The sequence below is a fragment of the Oryzias latipes genome, chromosome 4 (assembly GCF_053564925.1).
Source record: "Oryzias latipes strain Hd-rR chromosome 4, Olatipes_Hd-rR_3.1".
Taxonomy (NCBI): Eukaryota; Metazoa; Chordata; class Actinopteri; order Beloniformes; family Adrianichthyidae; genus Oryzias; species Oryzias latipes.
The window spans coordinates 14639294-14661755 of record NC_136240.1 but is presented as its reverse complement, the minus strand read 5'-3'; the positions used below and the strand labels follow the sequence as shown (position 1 = coordinate 14661755).

At 38.8% G+C, this 22462-nt stretch overlaps 1 protein-coding gene across 8 annotated transcripts in view; it reads left to right on the top strand.

Annotated features, from left to right (window-relative positions):
- The first annotated feature begins 21580 nt into the window (after positions 1-21580).
- Positions 21581-22462, top strand: part of ephb3b (eph receptor B3b) — a 52828-nt gene continuing 51946 nt past the window's right edge. For 7 of the 8 annotated variants that reach the window (XM_011473975.4, XM_011473973.4, XM_078946556.1 and 4 more), the window contains exon 1: positions 21582-22340. In XM_011473975.4, the coding sequence (XP_011472277.1) occupies positions 22277-22340 (64 nt within the window). In that variant the 5' untranslated portion in view covers positions 21582-22276. Of the gene's footprint in view, positions 22341-22462 lie in introns of all 8 variants that reach the window. The other variant, XM_078946555.1, reaches the window with a different exon arrangement.

The window sequence follows — 22462 nt, the reverse complement described above, 5'->3', positions numbered from 1 at the left end:
TTTCATAGTTGTTTTTTTTTGATGAACTCTCGCCATCTAAAGTCTTTGCTCAGTTTGCCACAGAGCTCTTTATACTGATTGTTTGTAAGTTTGCTGAGGCAAACATTTTTCCTAATGGCACAATGAAACTTCAGGAAAATGAACAGGTTAAGCCCTTGACAAGTGGAGATTATTTGCAACTCTTAATGAACAGATTTTTTGTTTTTGTTACATGTTTATCCCTTTTTGACTTAAGTCATCTTAAGAAGTTCAAATAATTAAGTTAAAAAAAGTTAATTGAATCAACAATATGTAATCTACATTATTAATTAAATCTCTCCTGATAAAAGTGTCTCAAAAAGTCCATTTGCATGTTTTATTAAACATTGCCTCGACTTAAGTTGCAAAATATAAAACTGAGGGATTACCTGATGCACCACAGATCTGATAAAAGTAGAAACAACCATGCTGTAGGAACATCTTCTTGACAAATGAGAGCACTGACAAATGATGGTGCTGGTCTGATACCAGCCCTTTCATCTGGCTAATTCTAGGTGGAAACATGCAATTTGCAACGTGTGCCACACTATATTATCTAGCCAGAACAAATCAGTGAGGCGAGTACCATTACCATCAGCGTATTACTTTTTGCAGTTCTCCGACATGACTGTTATTAAAGCTGTAAAAGTGTAAACTTAAATACCCAGAAATGTCATTCTATGTAGATTTGGAAGAAACCTGTTAATTGTTTGAGTTCGAAAAAACAGGAAAGAAATGGAAAAGGGTTCTTTTTGTCAAAATATTAGAATTCTTTTGCATCACTTTTAAAATGGCACTACGTTCACGGCTGTGGGTGTATTTAGTTTAGTTGTTTTCTTTTTATTCTGTGTTCATTCATCATCTTCCGTTTGTCTCTTTCGGGGTCACGTGGCTGCCGGAGTCTATCCTGGCCACTTATGGGCTAAGGCAGGGGACTCCCTGGACAGGTCGCCAGTCTGTCGCAGGGTCACACATATCACACACCCATGCACACTCACATTCACACCTATGGACAATTTGGAGTGACCAATTAACCAATGAAGCATGTTTTTGGACGGTGGGAGGAAGCCGGAGTCCCCAGAGAAAACCCACGGATGCACGGGGAGAACATGCAAACTCCACACAGAAAGGTCCCCCATTATTCTGTGTTTTGTGTATTTTATCTCAATCAAAGTAAGACTTCTGTGTTTTTGTAGATCCTTGTGTGTCCGTCTCTGATCATTTACAGGTGTGGTGCAGGACAGGGGTGGCTCCCAATGGACCCAAGCTGATGGAACGGAGCCTTTAAAAGAACTGTGTCAGCCTCCAGCCTGCTAGAAGGGAGCTTTGATGTAACCTGTTTCCTGTGCAGTGTGGTGCTCTTCTCCACTTGATATGTAGTCTGTGTTGAACTCTGTAGGTCTTTGTGGTGTTTTGTGGTTACGTAGTCTAGTGTTTGGTGTTGGTTATATTTTTTGAAGGTGTAAGGGTAAACTGCCATTTTCTTACATATATGTTTCATTTTATGTTAGTCTTAATGTTAGTGTTTGTCCTTTTTTCCCCCTTTTCTTTTGCAGGAAAGATTTTGGATTTCAGTTAGGTGGGGTTTTGTTTGTTATTTTGGCCTTGGTTTAACCTGAAGCTGTTCGCTTTATCTTTAAGTCCATTATTATTTCTTGTTTTCTTGTAAATGTATTTTTTATGGAGACACTCTTTTGGTGTTTTTGTTATTAGTTTAAAGTTTGGGCAAAACATAACTTTTATATTATGTTCCTCTAGGCCCCCTAAACATAAAAAGGGGCATAACACTAGTTTAAACTGCAGCTTTCACGTAAACAAGCATCCATTCACAGCATTGGCAGATTAAACTGATGTATGTTGTACAGAAGTGGTATGAGCTATGAAAGGCTTCACACTTCAGTCGTATTTTTCACACTTTGCAAGACATAAAAACAAAAGAAAAATGTGTAGATATGAAAAAAAGTTTAAAAAAAAGGTACAACTCAGGGTTTATCTGTGTGACAGTGTATCAATATTTTCTATGGTTCTCATTGCTGTTCTTTCAGCACAGTGTAGCAAATTGCCAGACTTTTTATGGCACAATAACAAAGTTCTGTGAAGTCTACAATAACTCAGACATTTCTTGAGTTTACTTTCAATCTGACAAACACCAGTGACCATAAAGATGGTTGTATAAAAAGTCATCAACTGTATTTTAACCCATGTGTAATTAACCCATAATGACCATAAAAATAACTTTAAACATACAAGTTTGTATTTTATCTCACTTTTGCCTGGCAGAAACACAAGCCCCACATTGCCTGGTGGTTTTAGGTTGTCTCCATTGTAAGGCATCAGTGTGGAAATGAGACTGTGACTGTGAAGTTCTTTGGACCTTAAAGCAAGGTCTGTCGCAGGGTCACACATTTCCTGATGTTTTTAGTTTTGGGATATCTGGGATATACTGCGTGTGTGCAAAGGTGAATGGGACTGTGACTGTAAAGCAATTTGGCCCTAGGTAGTAAAGCACTATATGAGTATAATCCATACTTAAGCATTAAAACATTGGCAGTCAATGGGGGTTTTAGGTCAAATGGTTTTCTGACCATATGTTGCTTTTTGTTTCACTGTTTCACTGTAAATAATAGTAATCTTGGAAGCTAAGCAAGATTAGATCTGTTTACTCTTGGGAGGGAAGACAAATAAGGAATACTTTATTGATGATGTGATGTTTTTTTTTTTTTTTAAGGTGAATCGGAGATTGATTGTTTATTGATTTGCCCATGTCAAGGCATTAATGAATAACCATTATCGATTAACCACGTTTGGGTCATGGGTCAATACATGGCCAACATCTTTCCAATGAGTAAATGCTCTCCCTGCAGCGTTGTGGTTATTATTAAATATCAGGCCAGATAGAATAAAGTAGTACAGATACACATGAAGAAGGTCTGCTTTTACATACCATGCAAATGTACATTTAAACACAAATTACTCGCCTTAGAGTGTTTTTGCAGTACAAGATGAAACTCTGTATTCACTCCAGCACGCACAAAGCTACTGTTTAGAGTTTTGTTTCCAGGGATTACTCATAACCGGTAATTGCAATGTATTTGTTGGTCAGTGTTCTGTTACTACTAGTGTTGCATTAAAGACCACAATAATTAGAAAGGATAATTAGAAAAATGCAAAATACTCTTTGAAGTTCAGCTGTGAGACATAATGACTCACTCTCAGCTACTTGACCTGCAGTTGTGTGTTAGAATCCTGAACAGCAAAGTGAAGTCAGTCACTTAAATCATTCTTTGATTACTTTAGCATTAGTATGCAGGTGACTCTCTTGCTGGGAGGCGCCGACAAGGAGCCACCAGGACTGTGTATGTTTACACCTGAGGCTTGGCTGCTACAAATGTCCCTGGAAAAAAAATAATAATAACAGTGAGGCTTCTCTGTGTGCTTGTACTGGCACAGGAACCCCAAGCAGCAAGGATACAGTCTAATTTTAAAATAGACCAGCGTTTATATTAAGTCGCTTTACAAAATGCTGCTTAAAATTGGCCCTTTTTACATTTCTATATTGAATAAATGGTTCAACACAGGCTACAGCATCATTTAAGAAGTGGCGGTCAGGTTAGAAGTTGAGACAATTCCAAAGGTTGGAGAATTTAATTTGTTTTTTTCATTCCAGAGATGGGAACCCAAGTCCCACTCCCCTGCCCACACCCCTCCTCATTCAATTTGTCAGATTAGCGCTTTCCTTGTACCCTTGGCATGTACCAAGAGACACATGACGGCACAATAACCGCTCTAAAGGCAGGAGCATCTCCCCCATCTCCTCACCTTTTTGCACCGACCACTCCCCGTCTCCCAAATCTTATTAAACTAATTAACTCTTTCCCTCTCAACAAATTTCATTTTGCTTCCCCTGCTATCCCTGACTCCATCTTTAATCAGGTTTAAGATAAAGTAAATGCAACACTACTAAAATCCCTCGCCCTCAGATATCCAGGAAGAGCTTCCCCATAAAAAAGATGTTAACCGTCTGTCCTGAAAAGAAGCAAAAAAAAAATAAAAATGCTTGCATGAGACCAAAATATTCTGTTTCCATGGCAATATGGACTTAGTCAAGCTTCAAGCAGCATACCACATGAGAGAGTTAGGTTTGAATCTTACTTAAGCAGAACTTCAACACAGGATACAACTAATAATTTGGCAACTAGATTAAATGCATAATCATTTTGATGTAAATTAAAATTATTCATGTGCAATCAAATTTTTTGTCCAAAAAGGGGCTAATCAAAAAATGATGTTTTTAAATATTGTCCAAAAAAAATCAAGTTTAAAAAATACATCAATGTGAAGGAAATTCTATCTTTTTTTTATAGTTTACCACTTCAATACAACCTCAAAGTGAACCCATAAATAGAAACAAAATAATATTATAACAATTAAACAATTATAGTTTACAAGACTGCACAAGCCAGTAAAATAAAATTACTATGATTCCACTGTGTTCACATCATCGAGGGTTGCTATGAAACTCAGACACTTCACTAATAAAAAGAAGAGGGAAGAAAAAGCCAGACTATTTTTATAGAATATTGCTTTGCAACCAGACACATTTCCATCACAAAGCCAACACACTGCACCTTGAATTAAGGTTATTTTAGCAAGTCTATCAATCACAGCACGTACCACAGATTGCTAGGTGAAATGTAAAATAAACACCTACAGTCCAGTGCTAACCTCCTCAGTCTCGCTGTTTACACCAGCACATAAACACACAGAAGAAAGCCACACTCCACTTACTGGAAGCACACATGCCACTGCAGCAGAGGATGTGACCTTTCCCTTTCAGGAAGGAACACTTACATGTGATGAGAGACATTTTTGACACTCCTAGTCCACTGAATCAAGGTTCCTCCCTGCAAAAGTACAATCATGTAGAGTTTTTCTCTTTTGATATAACACTTTTACTTTTCTAATTTTATTATTATTATTATTATTATTATTATTATTATTATTATTATTATTATTATTATTATTATTATTATTATTATTATTATCTGAAGGCATACTTCTAAAACATGTTTCTTGTAAAGAATAAACATCTTCATCATTGGGATTAATTAGCGCAGAGAATCTGCTTTCTATTGTAATTTCTGCTATGTTTTATTAAGAACCTGGAGAGACAGCAAAATACTGAACAATCTTCTTCCCCTTGAACCCTCACTGTTACAGTTCATGTTATCTTTGGATTTCACCACAGAATGGAAAGACGACCTTCCCTCATTCTTAACAGACTAGATCAGCACCAGACAAGAAGAGTGGGACTACAGCAATCAGAAAAATAACCCATGACCTTCTTAACAATGTAACAGTTGTCAGTCAGGATTTCATGGTCCAGTTTTTCAGTGTAGAAATCCACAGCAATTCAATCGGTCATATACTTTATACTGTTGGAATAATAATAAAAGAAGGTAATGAGGGAAAGCCTCTTATAAAACCTTCTTTAAACTGGTTGTTCAAATTTCAACCGGTGTAACTTTCAGCTCATGTTCAGTTGCAGCCTTTTGTCAGTGGAGCCTGGAAACAGACTTAAAAACTTGTGTAGCGATGCTTGAAGCTACATTCACATCGGCCGCATGTTGCAAAGTTAACAACATGCGACACGCGGCGTTTTAAACGCACAGACGGTGGGAGGGAAGGGCTTCTTCTTTTTTTTTTTTTTTACTGTTTATTAGTGCTTGTCCACTACCTACAGTTGGAAGAAGCTTGGTATGAAATGTCTAAGCAGTTCAAATCTGAATCTTGACCCAGGCTTTTTCTTCCACAGCTCTATTTGAAAGACTTGGTGTCATATAATTCCGGTCGGTAATAACAGCAGTTATTGCTTTCTCCTTTGTGATCATGTTTACAACAGTTTTTGTGTTTTAAAAAACAACGCTACCCATTCATCACAAATCTGAGTTCCTGATTAGTCAAAGTTCAGCGTTTTCGCGATTTAGTGCTTAAAAGTTGAACTTGAACTAAATCGCGGAATGGCAACTGGTTGAACTTTCCCCGTGTGATCAATGAACACCTGATTTGCACGTAGAGCCCACGATCTGACTTAAAAACTTGTGTAGTGTTGCATAACTGGATGAGTTCTGGATGTGGAAGCCTTAAACAAGGGTTTATGTGCATATACGTTGACTTTTAATTGGAAGCAGTTGCTCGAATGTGCGTTTCCAAGCACTGTGCAAACATGAAATTGCTGAGGCACTCCTTGCATGCCAGTTAGTCATGCCTGAATGACGTTTTGTTAAAGAAGTCTGTCCAGGGCAAACCTAATAACATACTAGTAATTATCGTGAACTTGTTTGAACAGGAATAGCAGAGTTCACAGACTCCTCCAAAAGCAGCACTGGGTTCATTTGACTTTTGTATGATGCAAAGTGAATCTAAAGAATCATAACTAATCAAATGAGAGCTCTGTCTAAGCTTTGGTTTCAAAGTTTAACCTATAATGTTGCTGCAAATGTTGTCTTTGAACTTGTTGCTCAATCAAACAAATAAAAAATTACAAAAAGTACAGTTACTTTTATTACAACAATTTCTCACAACAACCAGCTGCCTATGTTCATGTTTGCCATAAATTGCTACTAAGATGACAAAAGTATTAAGAAAACTCTCAGGACTGGAGTGAAATGCCTCACTTCATGACTTTGTTTGTACTTCCTGGAACCCTAAAACTCTGTGAGAAAAGAAAAAGCAGAAAATGACTGCTTAGCACCCCAGTGAGTAAAACGCTATTTGGAAGTTATAATTTACCTCTCTGTCTGTGTGCGCAGCTGTTCAAATGTTTTCTAGGATAGTCACATGTCCTCCATCCTGACTGTCACTTATCATTTTGTTAAATTTCAGTGCTTTCATTTTTAGAAGTCCCCCTCCCAAGCCAACAGAGCGGCAAAACAACAAAGCTGAGCCATAGCCACTCATCTCTTCCCAACCATCAGCCCTTGCTTTTAAACTTTGCATCCTGACTTTTCTTTTCACAGCTTGAGGGGGGTAGAACCCCCCTTGAAGGATTAGAATCAGGCAGGAAGAGACAGAGAGGGCAACAAGAAGGAGACGGAAGGATGAGCCCCTGTTAATGGTTGCTGAAGCAGCAGCTGACAGAAGCCACATTGTCAATAGGGTGTGAAATTCCTGCTTAGATGGGACCTCTGTCTGGTAAAAAGCAGAAGGGACGGAGAATAGGAGGAAACAAGTCAGCCTGTCTGCCTGCAGTGGTTCCCCTGAGCTTTTCCAGCATGCTCTAAGACAGTGGTCGGTTTATTTGTAGTAGCCGATGCTCAACCAATCCCTTGCTTTCCTACAGGCAACCAGCAGGGAGGCTGACACCAAGGCCAACAAAACAGTGGGTTAGCAAGCCCTGCTGCAGCGCAGGATAACATGAACCGTAGCAGGAATTGCTATTGAATACAGATAGATCACCCAGGGATGCTGCATGTACTACTGGAAAGACGTGGAGATGATGCCTTAAATAAACAAACCCAGCATAAATGTTCAAGCATTTCATTGAGATACACACGACAGCAATTTTTATATCATAAAAATGAACTGAGGGACATCCTCTGGTGATAAATGAAAGAAAGTAAAAGACTCAGAAATCAAACCAACTACCAAAACACTTTCTAATATATAGTTGTTGTTTTGTTTTGTAAAATACAAAATTGTACCACCAGACAATGTAATGCTTTAAGGTGATAGCATCCCTCTAATTATTTTATTAAACTAAACTAAACATACATTAACGTGCACAAAAAAAGGAATTTTGTCAGATTGAAAAATGACCCGATTCTGTTCAATCACAAAAGACCTCGACCTGTTTTGGGCTTGAGGTCACACAGCTTCACATTCTCTCTCCTCAAACTCTCTGACATATTTCTCCAATAACAACCTAATAATTAGTTTGGCACATTAGTCTGTTCAGAGGTGGAAGGGTTCTTTGCCCGGAGCTGACAAGCTCGTCTCAGGTGGATGAACACATGCAAATCTGTTTGTTTCATCGAGTGTGAATTCAATTTTTGAAGTTCGTTTTAATCTAGAGCACCTTTGCCGCCAGCACAACAGAGATCACACACACTTCTTGTTTGGGGAAGTTTTGATGAAAAAGAGGAAGGGCAAAGGGAGAAAATAAGGAAGACAAAGACAGGTGACAGAGTGGCAATGGCCTGGAGAAAGCAAGACTAGATTCCATAAAATCTTTGGGTGTTTATGTATAACTTTGCAAGGATCTTCTGATCCTATCACTCATGAAAATGACACAAAAGAGATCAGATTTTAAAGTACTGAAGGTAATTCTGTCACTTCTTTTATCGGCGGATTTCTTCAGTCTTGTTTGCTGAATGTACTGTTTTTCTAATAGTGGCAGCTTTTTGTAGAAAAACACCCATCAAAGTTTAAATGTATGTTTTCCGCAGTAGGGAGGAAATTCTTTCAGAAGTTTCCTGAAAATCTTAAGGAAAGAGTGCAACTAATTGCTGACAAACATTTTTCCTAAACGACATAAAAAATGTATTAGAAAACAAACTTAAAATCAAAGTTTTATTTAATGCACATCCTGACACATCAGACACTTGTCTCACTCATTTAGTTTTTTTTTTTTTTTAAATATAGACGAGTTCATAAATAGTACACAAAACTCCAGAGCTCAGGGGTTTTGAACTGATGATCAGTTGTCGTGGAATGTGTATGCCGTGCTAAAAAGAGACACTAGACACGTCATGTTTTACCCACGATGCCTCATTCAGGTCTGATTGGGCGTGGGCCAGGATGTGTTAGTGTTTGGTGATGACAGGCAGCCAGTCTTGGCCGTTCGATGTCAATGCAGAGGCATGAAAGGGCATGACGCAGTCTGTTATCAAATGCACATGAATCAGTCCCAAAAGCAACAGTCTACCAGTTACACCACAAAAAAGAAACCATAATTTCCATTTTAGGAGGTTAGGGGAGTGACTAAAAAGACTCGAGGCCAATTAGAGCTCTCTGGTCTCTGCCTTTGTCTTCCATGAGACGTTTTCAGAAAAGATGAGGAAACTGAATGTAAAATGTGTCTTTTTACTTTAAATAACTGTCAGCCCATTCTTTTTACAAGGAAACCAGTTTCAAAATTTCAAAGCTGCAGTAACGTCCCTGTTTCTTTTTTTTCCCCCCACGCAAATAATACGTCGCCAAGGTTCAGTCAGGATCTTCAGGGGTTCAAAAGAGACTATTTTTAAATGAAACGATAAGAACTATACAGGCCGGTATGTGTTGAAAAATGTGTATTACATTTAACATTAATTTAAGTGGTTTAAAAAATCAAGTAAAACACATTTCAGTAGGAGTGGTTTATCTTCACTATAGAGAAGGTCATAAAAGTAGCAGGAAAAAGGCTTATCACTGGGTTTACATTTTAAATTCTTATTATAGTCTTTTATTATAGTCTGCTAACTCTGGTATTCTGAACATTCAAAATTTGAACATTAAAAAAGATAAGTAGGATATTAAATCATTCATGAACCAAACCTTCTAGAAACATGTTTTTGCTATTAGTTTGATCAACACAAGTTGAAATCTCCATAGTTTTATTATTTTTATCCTATAAAGTAAAGACAGCCGTGTGTATTTCTATACATATGGCTTTTCCAGAACTTCTTCTTCAGGATACCAGGGGCCTTCTATCCCCAAAACAATTGATGGATGTACATACACCTGACGACCAATGTCAACTGTTATTTTGTGTGAAACAAAAAGGTTATATTAATGTCATTTCATGGAAATTTGGACTACACCGCCTAATAAAACAAAACGTCTGCAAACTTTAACTTATTTGTTCTTCTTTTTGGTAAAAAACATTTCAAACTGTAAAAATCTAAATACAAACACATGAAGTTCTGTTCACACAGTCCTCTTAGGATTGATGAGAAGTAGTCAAGCAGTTGCACAACAACCAAAGTAAAATTAATTAATTAATTAATTAATTAATTAATTAATTAAAAAAAAGATCCAAACTGTCGAAAATCCTGCATTTATAATGATATATTTGACAAATTCTCAAATTTACAAAAATATATTACTTTATGGAGTCCTCGTAAATTAGGGAAAAATATAACAAAGGAAAAAACAAACAAATGTGAAACAAAGTAGAGCCATTTTGGAATGTGTGACCTCTAAATTTCCAAAAGTCTCTATATTTTTTTTTTTTTTTTTTAACGTAATGTGATGAATATGCCATGAATTTTTTCAAGCTTAAAAGACAAATAACAGTTTTTTGTAAGTCACCTGACAAGTCATCGTTTTGATTTGTTTGCTTTCTTTTTTTTATTTTTCCTTTTGTGAAAGGGACATTTTGTTTTATTTTTGTTGTTCTTTGGTCAGATTAACAGATGGACGGTTTGAGCCCTGGCTTAGCTCTGTGCAGCTAACTGTTCCGCTGGCAGCTCCCTGTAAACCGCTGGGACCGGATGGACGTCTTGACACACACCACGCCTCTGAGCCGCAGCACCTCAGAGGGTCACAGTAATCCTGCAGTATACCATTACACTGCATTCAGACTAAACACGAAGCCAGGTGAGAGAATGACAGAGTGGTGTGTGCATGCACGATTTCAGAGTGTGCGTGAATCCAAAAGTCACAAGAGTGAGTGTACATACGTGTGCGTGTGTGGCCCCGCTGGACTGTCTCACCTCGTGCCTCTGCTAACACTAAATGCTCGAGGTGAACAACAGCAAGTGTGTTTGCAAGCCTCCGAGTGTGTAGGTCTACATAATGCAGAACAGCCTTGTCTCCCACCCCAACTTAAAAAAAATATAAAATCCCAGTCCCAGCCGGGAGGCTACTTTGAAATACCAGGTGCTCATTTGGCAAATCCAGGCAACTTGGGTGTTTATATTTCAGCAACTGAGAGGGGAAAAAGACCAGATGCCCCCCTAAGCACCTCAGCAGCGTCCATGCGGAGATCACTCAAACAGCCACGGGTGACAGACCTGTGAGTGAGTCATGAGAGGGGTACTGGATAGAGAGAGCACTGTGCAAAGTCATTAAACACTCTATAGGTGATTTACAGCACGGGACACAAAAATAAAACAACAACACTTACAATTAGCTATTCTTGTGAATGCACACACTCTTTTGCTCTTCCCTGTGACTTATCTTTCTTTTAATTAGCCTGCTCTTGATCAGTTTGGTACTTGAATGGTCTTCTCCCATTACACATACAATGTTTGCAGACAGGTTAAGTACTTTCTTATCAGTTAAAGTTCCTTTCTGATCATCTTTTGATCTATTTTTAATGTGTTCCCCATTTTTAGCCCAAATCAAAAAGCCTGTGTTGTTTTCTGGGACATAGTTTCTGCAGAGTAACATTTCATTAGAAAGTGGACGAGGCTATTGGTGCAGAGTAAGGTTACTCTGACTTCCCATCATTCCTGTTAGAAAAATATATTTCCGTACTCAATAGTAAGTTTCCTGACAATCCCTTGGTTTGCACACGCTCCCCCTAGCTTACAGCCCCTTACATCTGGTGCAACAATAATGGTGAGAAATATTGGAGCTAACCAGTCTTACAGCTTTGAGCCAGATGCCAGCTCAGACGAGGAAAACAAAGACGTACAAAGATCTATTTGTCTGCCAATAGATGCATCAGAATGGAGCGAATCAGGGAAAACACCAAAAACATGAGAGTGGGTCTTTAAGAGACCAATGGATCATTAAGGTCGCTAAGGATCTCTGCAAACCCTTAGGAAGAGCAAAAGCGGTATGCAGTGGATGCACATTTGAAGCATCAGAGTACCTTGACCTGGCTGATGCTGCAGACACTGTTATTGTTTCATTATGTCTGCCAGCATTTTGTCAGCTGTGAATTTAGTCTGTTTTCATAGAACATTGCCGTCACATTTTTCTTTTAGTTTCACCTGCTCATAACAAACTATTGAGGCACTCATTTTGACTGATAGCTCCTTGGCAGAGCGTCTCCTGCTTTCTGTTTGTATTGAGAGCAGGTATGAGGGAACTGAATGAAGAGGAAGTGTGTGCTGTCAGAATGACGGACTCTGGATATATGTGCATATTTGTGTCATAAAGATATCTGGAACTGCTGGAGTTAAGGAATAACTCATAATTTTCTCTGCGTCTATGCAACCATGGAAATATTTAGCACAAAAGCAACTATTATGTTTGTAAGGAAGACCTTGACATTTGAAAAAGTTATCTCAATAATTAAAAAAAAAAATGTTAAGACACCTAAAACATTCATTTCACCAATATTAATGAGCTTTTTTGGGTGAAGCCGTGTCACTGTGTAAAGGACACTGGAGCTTGGAAAGTGCCTGAACTTGACCACCTCTTGTATGCTGCTGTCTGTCAACTGCTGGCTGGCTACAGTCGTGTGTTTGTGTGCATACGTATGTGTCATCACAACTGCATCCATTCATCTCTTCTGCCATGTGCAAACTGCTTGTCTGTGTTCAGGCTTTTGGATCACATGTCTCAGTGTGCAAAAAACATTCTCTGACAAAGATCTGCTCATTCATCACATGCAGTGGAACTTTTTGAAGCTATAACTTGAATTAATTAATAACTTGTTTTTACTTATAGAAATACACAATATCACACCATTCCAATTTAAAATCTAGTTGAAACATGGATGGGGACATGGCTTTTCACCATTTACCCTGAATGTTAAGAAGTAAGCATGGAGAAGTGATGTGTTGGGGAAAGATTTCTATGTGAAATTATCTGATAAGCATTAAAAAATACTAGTCTGACAATCAAAGCATTCTCAACACATTAAAAACAAGCTGTTGAATCCAGTACAACTTGGATGAAATAAGGCAAAACACTGATATTTTGCTGCTGTAAAATTGTATATAAAAGTATACATTTTTTAAATGTCAACATAATTGCAATAATAAAACCTGAAGCAATTTAAGCCATTCATTGGTTTCTGTTTGTATTTCTGAAATTAAAGGGTTCCCACATTGCATAACACCAAGTTTGTAATGACCAAACACATAAGGGTAATGAAATTAATCTTCAAGCTGTTTCAGACATCACGCCTCCTTTGTGGTTTAGCTTTCTGTAATAAATAATGATAGAATATTTTAGTGATGTTTCGTTACTTTGTAATGTTAAATTTACAAAAATTAACATGTGAAATTTCACAGATTTGTTTTATAATGCCCTGAAATCCTATTGAAACAAGGTTTACTTTCTTTTTCATATAACTCCACCATTTTTGTCACTGTATCATTGATGGCAAAGGTCAGAAATATACAGACAAAAGGCTTTTATGATCATATGGGATCAGTTGCCTACCACTAAAACGTCTTCACTTGTTGTGACTCATATCTGATTTATTGAAAGTTAATCATGACAGCAATACTTTCCCTACACAATGATGTAATCACTTGTAAGCGTAAGGACGAGTTAGAGCCTTGAGGCAAACAGAAATAGTCTGATTTATTTTTCTAGGTGATGCCCAGACAACTACCAAATCAGAAGATACATTTTTTTCAGTTGTGGCATCACTTGTCGAGGACTTTATTGCAATGAAATAGAACAAACTGTTTCTGATAAAGCCTTTCAGTCAGACAACTCATGCAGTGAAGTAGATTTATTTCCATATTTCTTTTAGTTTGGCATAAGGCTCTGTTCAGACACATAAAACGAAAATCTCCATAGAAAACTTTAGGTATTAAACTACCCCTAACGGAGCTCAAAGGTGGAAGCAGAGCTCGCGGATATGGAAGAAGAGGGATTGGACCGCACACCTGGAACTTAAGTAGGACACTAAAAAGGTGAGTTGATTAGACTGGACCGCCCGCGGGGAGGAGTAGCCGGGTAAACACACTGCTCCCAGGGTTGTGTATTTGAACTCAAATGTGAGACCGTCTTGAGCATAACTATAAAGCTATAACTCTTTTCAGACAAAACTCCATTCACATGCCAGTTGTTTCATTACTTTTTGATGAAACTTCTTTTGTAAAAATAAACAACAACGTCTTAACATTGCTAAGTAGCATCTTTAATAATCCAGAATCATGAGGTCTGAAGGGTGAAACCCTAGCATGACACACAATGTCAGTGTCATGCTAGGATAACGAAGGGCTTTAGTTGCATTACACATATGTTAAACCATAAGAACTTAGCGTGCACTCACACCTCTTAACATCCCACAGTAAGTTAACAAGAACCTGGCCTACACACAGATGGACACTAAATGACCACAGTCTTGCCAGGTTCTTTGATACCATGCATAATAACCAGGAGGCCAAGGAAACAGCAAACCAAACAAACTCACTTAGTGACTTTCTAACCAATTTCAGCTTTGCAAAACAACAATACTTTCATTTAGACACAAAGCAGAACAAGGACAGACCACAGTATGACCTCTGTTTTATTCAGGGATGTAGCTGACATTGCCTATCAGGCACCAAATTATGGTAAAGCAGCCCTTTTTTCAATTATGTGCTGTCCTCTTTGGCTATGACAAGTCATGTGCAAGTTGTGCGATTGTACAGGGAGAGCATGCGGCAGGATGGGGGCCATGTTGAATGGTAGCAAGAGCTAAACCGAAACCATGTGCTGCTGTGGTTTGAAGCTTTGTCATGACTAACTACCTCAGGGAGAGCTGACGTAGATCTGGACACTGAGGGGGGAAGAAAATCTACTTTTTTTTCTCTTGACTGACAGTAACTAAAAAGAGATGATTTGTTGTTATTTAATGCTCATGAAAAGTTGACACTGAAACTATTGACCTCTTCTTCGTTCGGTGGCTTACAGTGAGTCTTCTGCATCACATATTGGAGTGGTAACTGCTCCATCACAGATTTCTGATATGATTCCAAACAGCAGAAGATTCCTCCAGGCAAGTTCATTTCCAGGCTTGTTTCTGCAGCCTTTTTCATTGTGACCTTCAGTAACCCACAGTAAACGGCATGTGCCGCTGCTTGCCACTATTACAAACCCTCGGGGTCAGCAACCACATAGAAAGCTGCATTTTGCAGCTGGACACGCTGAAATGTCAAGGGTCAACACAGAGACTACGGTTATGAAGGCAGAATGGAGCCCACAAGGGAGACACTGTGTTGACGCTGTGTTTGAACACTTTGAACAATGTTATCTCAGACAGTGAGGGGCTATGGGCCAATCAATCATTCTGTTATTGGACCAGCTCCGGTGATTATTCATCCTGAACCTTTGATTTCAGCCGATGTCAAACTGAGCTTTGTCCTTGGAACCAATGCTACCTGCATGTTCTTCATATTTCTCACTTGCTAAACAAAACTAGATGTTCTTTCCCAGCCCAACACGAAGGTAATCCACAGCAATGTCCCTGAATATTTATGAACTTAAAGCAATTGTGTCGGCACAAGTTCCGCTCAAGATATTTCCAGCTCAGCCCCTGACGTGTGAAGAGAGCGTGCACTGAGAATCTAGCTTGTGTAGGCAAGCATACCTCAACAGCAGAGACGGAATAGTTTGTGCATTGGAAAGAAAATTGCATTTAAATTTTCCGAGACAGTTGTAGTGGGCAGCAACCGGGAATTTTCTAGTGGTTAATAGGAAAAGCTCTGAAGCATACTGTAGTGTTTCCTTGGCTGGTGTACTTGTTTTGACCTCTTTCCACCTACTCTGCCTTGCAGGCCACACAAAAAGTGGCAATACAGAAAACAGAGGATTGGTGTCAAAAGAGCAGGAAGACGCTTAAACCTATCCGAGAAAAAAAAAGAATAGGTTGAGGGGGAACTCAACAAAGGGTTTATTTTTTTTCGATGTTGTTCTTTTAACGGAAAACAACACTTTTCAGACATTTTTTTAGAACAGTGGTTTTTAATTATTATATTTTTTTGGGATGTATGTTTGAATACAAAAGGTTATTACAAATACTTGAATATGTAAGTATCATAAGCAAACAAAACATTAAATAGTTAAAAGATGTATTTTTTTTTTGTATTTGTAAAAAACAAGTAGTGCAATAGTGCAATCTGATTTTACATTAATAAAAGATGAAGGTGGTTATAGAACATGTCAACAAGTCAAGTGTTATTATTGGATAAAAAAAACAAATAATTGTTTAAAACTTGTTATTAATTTAGATGGTTTGTTTGAGACTTTGGAACAAATTTTTTTTAAAAGCCTCTTTTGTAACCCTTGTGCTATCTTAGATGACCCCCCCTTACATTGACGTGTTCTCCCTACCATGACAAAGGTGGATAAAGGTGGAAAGATTTCATGTAATCCATGGACACCAGTGAGGTTCACAAATCATTGAAGAAAAAAGGTTCAGCGCACTGTCTAGTGGGTCTAGATGACCCAACTCCAACTCCAACTCGCTGGTGTGGACATGTCCCCAAAATATTGTTTCCCCACGTCAGGACAAAGCCTGGTCTCTACATTCTATCATTTTATCACTTTTTTATTTATTTATTCATTTATTTATTTATTTATTGATGTGTGTGTGTGTGTTTTTGCGGGGGGGGGGGGGTTGTCGCACGGTTTGTCTTGTCATCTTGTTTTTAAATTTTATTGTTGTTTATGCACAGCACTTTGAGTGACATATGTTGTTGAAAAAGTGCTATATAAATAAAGGTTGATTTGATTTGATTTGAAATGTTAAAGTGCCTAGGAGGATAGCACAAGGGCTCAGATATGTTAAAACTATTTACACAACTATCAAAACATCAGTTATTTACTCAAACAAAGTTCTGCTTTTACTAAAGGTACTCATCCTGGATTTTCAAGCAAATCACCATCTGAATTTTTTGGGAGTCAGACTTTTAAACGTCTACAACTTTAATGACTTTCTAAAAACAAACAAACAAACAAACAAACATTTTTCATGAGCTGTCTGAAGAAAAATGGACAAGACACAGTTTTTGTTCATCTCACTTCACTCCGTTCCTATCTTAAAGCTTAAGATGAGGTAGACACTAGTCCCACTTAAGACAAAACTTTAAATGCACAGCCCAAACCACTGCGCCTGAATTCTCACCTGGTGCGCTCAGAGAAGCTGAGTTTTTGTGCATAATCTTGTCATAGTTTTTGTCTGCACAGTGTATAATTTGCCTGCTGAGGCTGTTTGTCAGCTGTGCATGCGTGTGCTTGCATGATACCGTGATCCTCACATGAGTTTCGGAGCTGTCTGTCTGCCAAAATTCCTTCCTGTTGGTGTGTTCATCTGCGCACAGACAGCAGGGTCATGGTGATGGGAGTCTGAGTCATAAATCTGCAGCGAGCTGAGGCTGTGGAGGATATCTTTTCTTGGTTTCCTAGAGAAGGTGATGAAAAGCTGGAGATAGCTCCCAGAGACAGACAGTGGCTGGCTGTGAGGCAGAAGTTGGGATCTGGGTGATAGCAGGGGAATAAAAGAGCATGGAGGGGCCGGTTCAGCAGCGGGGTGGCAAAGGAGACGGCGAATGTGAAACTGAATGTGTGTTTGTGTTGGTGTCTGTAGAGAAAGGGGGGGCAGCCGGTGTAGAGGGAGGGTTTCAGCTGTGACTGAATTTGTGATCCTGTGTTAAGTGCTCGGTCAGTGGTGAAGGCCTGGAGGATTAGACCCCCACCCTAAAACTCTCGTGAACAGCCTCCTCTCTGTCCAGCACACACACACAACACACACTCCTCCTCTCTTCCTGGATTCCAGCTTTGAGCTTTTGTGAGATTCTCCAGAGCCACCCACCACCAGCTCCTCCTCCACCCGCTCCACTTCTACACATTTTCCTCTTCGTTCTTGCTCACACACAGATCTAGCGCTCAAACATGCACGTCAAAAGACACTTTAGCATAACTAACATCTCACCATTCCCCTAATATTGCCAGAGTAAAGCAATCCTCTCACACTCACATCACATTAGTGCTGCTATCAGACCGAACCCAGACTCAAGAGCCACAGGCCTGCAGGAGTTTTACACATGCTCAGGGGGTGACTGTGTGTTTTGCGTCCGGGCATGTGATTCCTGAAGGAGGAGAAGGAAGTTTGTTGGGCTTTTGTTTTTAAGCTTGTGTTCATTTGCGAGAAGAAAGCAGGAACCCTGATGTTCTGGCACGAGATGAGTGGGAGGAAGGATAGATGAGGTTAGCGAGGGTCTGGGGAGGGCTCAGTAGGTGTAAGCTTGAGAAATTTCCATATGGCAGTAAAACGTCTGCCACTTTGCTTATTGAGTTTCTAATGCGTGCCAGGTGCTGTTGGGACGCTCTCAGGAGCACTAAGTGGACCATTTCCCTGTGTCTGTGTATAGTATAATGTTTATATGTATTTGTTTTAGGCCACATTTGGAACAAATTGTGGACTTCAAACCAGATCAAGCCCTACTTCAGGACAAAATCAATGTCTCCAGTTTGGTCACAAAGTGGTTGCATTCAAAACCAGCAAAAATATCCTCTTTTTTATTTTTATAAGGGTAGAATTACAGAGTAAAAGGTAAAGCCTCTTTGGTCATGGTTAATGGCTACGGTAAGTGTCCAGGAAGAACAAAACCATCAGGGCCAAAAATAAGCCATGTGTGTGTGTTTTGGAGTTTTCAGTGCCATCTTGGCCCATTATAATCACACAATAACAGCCTCTCTGAGAGTAAAATGTAGGGAGAAAAAAATTCATTTGCCCTTTGAAGTTTTGTAAAGCCATTTGCAGAAAAGCACAAAACAAAACCAGGATTTATTGACGGGGATCTTCCAGTTACTGAAAACACCATGTGGGATATTAGTACGTGTGTTTCAGCAATTTTAAATAAAATAAAAAAGTTTATTCTCTTCACAGAATAAAAAAATGGCTTCCATTAAAGGGGTATCTCTAACAGATTTCAGAAAATTAAAAAAAGACTAAATAAAACAGTTAAATCTAATTTTTGTTTAAATTGATGTTCTGCATTTGGAAAAGAAAAACAAAGGTGCCAGTCCTTAACTTGGAGCCCTTCTGGACGCTTTTTAATAGCGATCAGGCCAGAGTGTCTGGGCTTCGGTGGTTTTGGAAACAAATGAGAAAGTCCTCTTTGAAGTCGCCTCAGATCCTCTTACCCACGTCGCTTCACTCGTGGGATGATTTTCCTTTTAGAAGGCGCATATTTTTACGAGCTATTGAGGAATTCATCTTGCAAACAGACAAATTTTGTGCTAGTGGGACTTAACCCCGAAGCACGAAGGAGCCCTTCATGTTTCCCTGCTTGTCTTGTGCAAACGCAAAACACAAGGAGACAAATACTAACATGACAAATTATGCAAAAGGTTTTTTTTTTTCATAAGAAGAAATAAAAACAAAAAGGAGTTAATTTCACTTTTGCAGTAAGACTGTTTTTTTCAGTAGATTTAGGATGCCCTTTTACAACATCCTGAGTGAGTCTGCCCCCACATAGCAGCAAGAACAATAAAAGGGGGCAGAACCTCTAAACAAATGTTTGGAGGAAATGCAGTAAAATGCTGTATTGATAAAACCAGCAGACGTTAGTGTGTCTTTGGGCTTCTATTCATTCAGTAATTTGATTATTCTCTGGGGAATTTACATTAACACACACTGTTAGTTCATCATAACACCTCTCCAAGAAAAAGAAAACAAAGTTAAATGTCACATTAACTGAAAAAAATCCACAGTCTCTCACAACAAAAGTACTACTTTTTAAAAAAAAAAAGATACATCAAAATGAAAAAAATATATAAAAACTGAATTTCACAATTTATTTATTTTTTTGCTTCACAACTTTCTTATAACAAAACAGTCAATTATGTGGTTTTATAGTTTGTTAATCACTTTTTAAATCAGGAAAATACTTCAGAAAAAGTATTAGAATAGCAACTTATTTTTTCTCTTATAAGATAAACAATTAAATAGTGAATAAAAGTGATTCAGTTTGTAATTCATTATTATTATTATTTACAATTAATAGCTTTGGAATGACAAAACCATGAAGTTAAATAAACATTTGAACATTGACAAAAAAAAGAAAAAGTTCTGCACACTTCTTTACACACAGAAGATAAATCATTTTTCTTCTCTTTTCTTTAAACAAGAAAGTCGACCAGCTCCAGACTGACATTTACTGTGGCGTGTAAGAAAAAAGTAAAACATTGTAAATGACATTAAAAGTAATGTCGCAGAGGGTGGCTCATTTTCCTACAGCCGTGAACTCAACATCATTTAAAATCAAGAAGTCACACCTGCAACCGAGCAGAGAGGTTACATTTGCCCAAGTTCAGCCACACAGAACTCTGTCATCGCTCTGATGTATTCTCCAAGTTCATTATAGAAGCATCGAGCGACTCTTGATGAATTGAAGCACTAAACAAAGTGGGCAAATGACTGCTCGGCACGCACGTGCGTGTTAACAGTTGTGGGGAATTCACTTGCCTTTTGTTTTGTCAGCAGTTCTGCTAATCACCCCGCAGATCACAGAGTCTGTGCGGGAGACCAAACGCTCATTTCCCTTCAATTAAAGCGCTGTGATGAACTTTAAAACCCCCAAAAGGTGTGACTGTTTTCTGCTGCTGTTTGAATAGAAAACGTCATGTTTCGGAAACGTTTTACGCCTTTACTGATCCATGCACAATTTTACTAATAATTAAACAAATAATGGATATGGAGGTAGGCTAAACAAGGAGATGGAGGGAACTTAGAGTTTCATTCACCAAAGTCATTTTGGTGGCAGAAAAATTACTTCATGTTCTCCTATGATGAAAAGAGAGTTACCAGTCTAGTTTCTAAAGTTGTATTTTTCATTCAATAGTTATTTTGAAACTATTCGGTCTGTTTTGTTTTGTTGCTTCTGTAGATTTTTTCTCTCTATAGATTGAAGAGAAAACTTACGTTTAAAATTAAAGACAAAAATGATTATTAGGTTTCCTATTCTAAGCTTTATTATTTTACTATTTCACAAATAAAGCTTAGCATTTTTGCATTTGTGTATTAATTTGCTTTGTTTTTATCAAAAATAAATTAATAAGCATGAACAGATGGTGTCACATCCAAACTAAACTATTAGGATGAGAGAGGTTTTTTAAACAATAAAGTAAAGTTATTTATTTATTTATTTATAGATGAATCATACTGGAACTTTATGTTGTCTTTTGACTTAAATGTATTTTTTAAGGAGTTAAGAGCTCGACAGAAACTTGCGTCGGTCACAGGGGAGGAAATGAATCCGCAGGGGGGCGCTGTGTGTCCGTTCCTTCACGTGGGGTGAGAACCCTGTGAATGAAAGGCAGTGAGTGGGGCAAAAGTTGCAATGAAACGAAAAAATAAGAGCAGCTTCATTCTGGGATGAAGCTGTATATAGAATTATAGATTGTGTAGATTAAATAGATGGAAACTTGACAATAACTTGCTAGAAAAACAAAACTTGTTTTTCTTTTGGAAAAACAAAAAGAAAAGAGGAAGTTCGAGGTTTTGGAGAATATGGCACTAGAACACAAGTTTAAAATGCAGGAATTCCTCTTTATTTCAAACCCCGAAAATAAATGTGACACTAAGTGATTGTCAAGGTAGGCATTTTCCCCAGCAGCTGCTTGCACTGTAACCCCTCCTCCTCCTCCCGGTGCCCCTTGGTCTGTCTGCCTGCCTCCCTCACCCCCTTCTCTCTCTTCTCCTTCTTCCTCCACCGGCTGCTTTCATTCCAGCGCGCGATCCGACCGGAGCAGACGGTGAACGCAGCCGCCAAAGCCGAGAGATTCGCTCAGGGAATAAATATCTGCAAACCGCGCGGCTGCTGCTTTATAGGAATACCACTCGCTCGTGGACGCACGTGAGCCTGCGCGCATGCATATGGGAGCAGAAGGACTGGACTCTGACCTCAGAGAAAGCGTTTTGGATCTCTCCGGGCAGGCTGCTGCCCCTTTCTTTTAATGACAGGCTCCCTCTGGATATACTACCTGAATGGTGACCACGGACCGGACTACCTGTTTTGCATTTGTTCGCTCAGAGCGCAGGGAAGGGACTGGGAGCCTGGGAGCGCCCTTTGCCTGCTGTGTGGGTTAACAAGTCACTTTGGAGATCCTTGAAAAGCGAGAAGGGCTTCTGCTTTTACGCATTATTTTTAAATCATTTTGTTTTTGATTTTTTTGTATTTTGTTTTGTTTTTTTTATTTCATCGAGGCTATTTTTTCCACTCTGAACTGTCTTCTATATGAGTTTTGGTGAATGGGGATAACTCTAACCAAGGAGGCTTGACACGGCTCGGACTGGGTGCGCAGAGCGTCAGATCGGCCAGGATAACATCTCCCAACCTCAGTCTGTTTCGACTTCCATGACCGAGCAGATCGCTTTATGACAATGGATTACTTTCTGCTTTTATGTGTCTCCTTGCTGTCCGTGGTGTTGGCGGTGGAAGGTAAGAGATGCGCAGACGCAGCCCCAAACGCATGTGTATCCGCCTGGGAGCCTCTCCCAGGCGGATCACGGTCTCCACAGAGATCTTCTTTAAATTAAAGCCAACGGTTCATTTTCAAAGTG